The 4539-nt window shown below is 53.8% G+C and overlaps 1 protein-coding gene across 1 annotated transcript; it reads left to right on the forward strand.

The window, feature by feature from the left end:
• The first annotated feature begins 658 nt into the window (after positions 1 to 658).
• On the forward strand, positions 659 to 4539 carry LOC123813606 (patr class I histocompatibility antigen, A-2 alpha chain-like). The gene is made up of 7 exons (XM_045830677.1): positions 659 to 791; positions 1033 to 1311; positions 1589 to 1867; positions 2411 to 2686; positions 2784 to 2888; positions 3320 to 3352; positions 3668 to 4539. Exons 1-7 carry the CDS (start codon positions 728 to 730, stop codon positions 3670 to 3672), a joined length of 1041 nt encoding a protein of 346 aa, XP_045686633.1. The 5' UTR covers positions 659 to 727; the 3' UTR covers positions 3673 to 4539.

The following is a 4539-nucleotide window of genomic DNA, read 5'->3' on the forward strand; positions in this document are numbered from 1 at the left end:
TCCTACATATCTGTGTGAGGCTGTATATGTCTTCATATACTGCAACCAAATAACAGATTAAACACAGAAGCAAATATGAAATTCCAGCCGATTGCTAATTTTACAGACAAGCACTGAAACTTGCAAAAGTCAAATGTAAGGAGATCCACACTGTGTACTATCGCATTCATTTCTGGAATATTTATTTTTCATAAAAACATTATTTCTCTTAACATATTGGTTATTAATATTATTCAAAATGAATTAATTTTTTCAAACTGCTTTATTCCTTGCAGGGTAAATATTGATAGCTATAACCCTCATAAACAAACTTACTTGGGGGATTCGCTGTAGTTTGTAAGACTATAGATGTCCTAAACCCAAAATATTTGAGAGTCGCTGAATGAAACAGCCCGTGGGCCGGGACTCAGGGAGACAGCAGGACAGAGCTCTCCGTGCAGGAGGCGGGGTCAGGGCAGAGTCCCCGGTCCCCAGGCCTGGCTCCCAGGATCTCAGACCAAAGACCGCGTCTGGGGCGGAACTCCCAGTGTTGGGGTGTGCCCTTCTTCCCCGGGTTTCCCTTCTCCTTCTCACAGGTCCTTCTGCCTGGATACTCCTGACGTTCTGCTGCGATTCTGGTTTGTATGTCCCAACTCTGCAGGAGCCAATCGGCGTCACCGTGGATTCCAGTATAAAGTCCTCAGGTAGTACCCGAGTTCTTTCTCCGAAGACGCTCGGGGTCCGGATCATGGAACCACAAGCCCTGCTCCTGCTGCTCTCGGGGGCCCTGACTGTGACCGAGACCTGGGCGGGTGAGTGCGGGGTCGGGAGGGACCGCCTGTGCCGGGCAGGAGGGAGGGGACCCGGCGGCTGCTCAGGACCCGGAGACGCGGAGGGCTCGTCCCCAGACCCCGGACCCCGGACCCCCTTCTCTGTTCTCCCTCCTCCCGCCCCCACCCCTCTTCTTAACCACCGAATCCTTTGCTGTTCCCCGGGCATCTGCCGCTACCGGCCCCACCAAATACCCAAGACGCCCGTCCTCCCTGTCGCCAGGCCCACACACCCTGAGACATTTCGGCACCTCCGTGTCCCCACACGGGAAGTTCCGGCACATCGTGGCCATCTACGTGGACGACACGGAGGTCACATGGTTCGACAGTGCCGCCCCGAGCCCAAAGGCACAGCCGCGGATGCCGTGGAAGGAGCAGCGGTGGATGGAGCAGGAGGACCCAGATTTTTGGGCGGAGCAGACGCGGATCTGCAAGGACTGCTCACAGTTTTCCCGAGCAAAACTGAACAAGCTGCGCGCCTACTACAACCACAGCGAGGACGGTGAGCCACGAGCGCCTGGAACCAGGCACGACCCCCGATCCCCACTGACCCGCAGGAGTCTCCCGGAATCTGTGGGTCTGAACGCTCCCCGCGGGGCTGCGCGATCCGCCTTGCGCCCATCCCAGGAGGAGCCCGCGGGGATCCTAACTCAGTTTTATTTTCACTCACTTTACATTTAACCCCCGCGAGCTGGGTCGAGTCTCGACTGGTTGGGTGCGGGCTACCTCTGTACTCCAGCAGGACTAAGTCCGAGGGGCTGACTTTAGGGCGGGGTCAGGGTCTCACACCTTCCAGGTTACTTTTGGTTGCGTTGTGGGATCGGACCTGGGATTCCTCCGCGCGTACAGTCAAACCGCATACGATGGCACCGAAACCTTCGCCATGAACTTGGACCTGACTTCCACCACTGAAGCCAATAAGACCACCCAGATTACCATACTGACCGATTTGTTGCATCAAGATGTTGTGGAGGATTGGAGGGACTACCTGGAGAACACTTGTCTGCGCTGGCTCCGCGTGTTCCTGGAGAAGGGGAAGGAGACGCTGCTCCGAGCAGGTACCAGGGCTCGGGCCTCCCGGAGAGGACCTGTGGTCTGGGGCGGCTTCCTACAAGGAGAGGAGGAGAATGGGGCAGTGTCAGAATGTCCCTTCTGCTCGGGAGATGGAAGAGTCCCCCAGGTGTCATTCTGTGACTCACCCACCGGCCCAGCTTTCCCTAAAGGACAATAATGGACCCAGCCTGTCCCTGAAACACCCCACAGCGTTTCCCTCACCTGGTGCACCAGGACGCTCTCCCTGGTGCTCAGAATGAGACCATTTCTGCAGGCCTTACTACTGCTTTTCTGAGTCATTCAACCTCCACCTGAATCTGTGTTTCCTCTTAGAGACCTGAACACTCCTACCCTAGGTTCTCACTCTGATTCTGGAGCTTTCCAGGAAATAAGAGATGATCCCAAGTGCCTCTGTCCAGGCTGGTGTCTGGGTGTTGCTCTCCCTTCCCCCACCCCGCTGTCCTGTCCACTCTCAGGGTGGTCACATCAGCACTGCTGGAGTGTCCCATGACCATGCAGAGTTCCTGATTTTTCTCACCCTCCCTCAGACCCTCCAAAGACACACTTGACCCACCACCCCATCTCTGACCATAAGGTCACCCTGAAGTGCTGGGCCCTGGGCTTCTACCCTTCGGACATCACCCTGACCTGGCAGCGTGAAGGGGAGGACCTGACCCAGGACATGGAGCTTGTGGACACCAGACCTGCAGGGGATGGGACCTTCCAGAAGTGGGCAGCTGTGGACATGCCCCCTGGAGAGGAGCAGAGATACACGTGCCATGTGCAGCACCAGGGGCTGCCTGAGCCCCTGACCCTGAGATGGGGTGAGGAGGGGGTGTGGGCACAGAGCCTCTCCTCAGGGTGTCCCTGAGCAGAGTCAGGACACAGGCCTGAGGTTGGCCTCTCACCTTCCCCTCACAGAACCCCCTCCTCAGACCACCATCGCCATCGTGGGCATCGCTGCTGCCCTGGGTCTCCTTGGAGCTGTGGTCACTGGAGCTGTGCTGTGGAGGAGGAAGTGCTCAGGTGGGCAAGGGGTGGGGCTGAGTTTCCTGTCCCCCTGGGGGTCAAGCCCAGGTGGAAGTGTGCTCTGCCTCCTTAATGGGTATTGTATCCCCACATGGGTACTTGTCCATCTGGGGCCTGTTTCCTAGCACTGACTCTTTAGTGAGGCCCGTGGGAAAGTAAGGGACACATTTATCACCTGATGGTTCTAGCAATGGGGACTGATTCCCAGCTGTCACAGGTCAGAGGGGATGGTCCTTCCTGAGGACAGGCGTCCAAACAGGTGGTTGGTCCAGTCCCCACACATGTACTTCCCCATGTTTCCTGATCCTACTCTGGGTGTTCAGGCACAGTTTTGGAACCTTCCCTGTGCTTCAGGAGTGTGGGGTTCCTTTACGGTCACAGGAGCCAGCCTTCCCCCTGACTTCTCACAGAACATTTTCTTCCCACAGGCACAGAGAGGGAGAACTATGCTCAGGCTGCCTGTAAGTCTGGGTGTTGAGGAGGTGATGTGTGGGACCCTTGGGAGAGTGTGGACTGGGGTCTGTGAAGGGGGACTCCCCCACCCTGTAACTGCTGTTGTGTCTTCCCCAGACAGTGACAGCACCCAGGGCTCTGGGGTGTCTCACAACTTCTAACTGTGAGACCCTGTGGGGAGGAAGTGGGGGACATTGGAACCAAGGGCACAGCTGGGTTTTGGGGACTCCCAGAGTGGGACATTCTGAGCATTCAGTGGCTGTGGGGGAATGTGACACTTCTGAGACTGACCTGAGTTTGTTCATGACAACTTTCTTTCCCAGTGTGACAGAACTGCCTTGTAGGGGACTTGGTGCTGAAACAGTCATTGCAGCCTCCCCTTGGGACTTTAAGGATCCTTGTCTGCTGTTTCTGCAACTGCATCAGAATGTGCCTTCATCCTTATCAGCTTGATTGGAGGAGCTGGTCACATGACCACCCTCCCCAAAAGGAAAGGGTGACCTGTGTCCTCTTCCCTGGGGACTGACCTGTGCTAGCAGTGTTGGGGTTTTGCCAACCCATCCTGGTCTTTCCTCAGCTGGGTCTCCTTGTTCCTTTGTTTTTGTTGCTTCAGGAGAACCTTGTCCCACCAGGACCTGGGATCCCAGGGATGTCAGCGTCACCTGGGCCTTGTCATAGCTCCAGGTCTGTGCTCAGTGAGGGCTTGCTGGGTCTGGCCTTCAGTGCCTGTGTTGGGTGCTTGTTGTTTCTTTGTTTTTGTAGATACTGTGCCTATTTTTGTTTTCTTAATTAACTTATTAGGGTTTGTTTGTGTTTTTTACTAAGCGTATTGGGCTGGCATTGGTTAATGGGATCATGTAGGTTTCCCTTGTATATTTATTTCTACGATATTGTACAATGAGGGATCACTCAACCAGTGGTTTTTGAGTCCTGGGTAAATGACCTTCCATTTTTACATTGGAAATCCAGAAATTCCTTGGAGATATTTTGGTTTTGTGTCCAGATGAACTCAGTAAAGCAACTATCACAATAAAGTAAGTCACACAAACGTTTTGGTTTCCCTGAGCTAATCATGTTAGGCTTATGGTATATGTAGTCTACTAAATCTATTAAATTGTCTAAGTCTATTAAATTGTACTATGTCTAAAAACTAATGTATATGCCTTTATTAAAATATACTTTGTTAATAAAAATG

This window comes from Phyllostomus hastatus, unplaced genomic scaffold (assembly GCF_019186645.2).
Source record: "Phyllostomus hastatus isolate PE091 unplaced genomic scaffold, TTU_PhHast_1.1 phas_contig_1540, whole genome shotgun sequence".
Classification (NCBI taxonomy): Eukaryota; Metazoa; Chordata; class Mammalia; order Chiroptera; family Phyllostomidae; genus Phyllostomus; species Phyllostomus hastatus.

Excerpts from the sequence above, each read along its gene's own strand:
- LOC123813606 (XM_045830677.1), top strand. The coding sequence starts at position 728 with ATGGAACCACAAGCCCTGCTCCTGCTGCTCTCGGGGGCCCTGACTGTG. Across the intron at positions 792-1,032 it reads TGTGACCGAGACCTGGGCGG|GCCCACACACCCTGAGACAT; the intron begins GTGAGTGCGGGG and ends CCCTGTCGCCAG. Across the intron at positions 1,868-2,410 it reads GGAGACGCTGCTCCGAGCAG|ACCCTCCAAAGACACACTTG; the intron begins GTACCAGGGCTC and ends ACCCTCCCTCAG.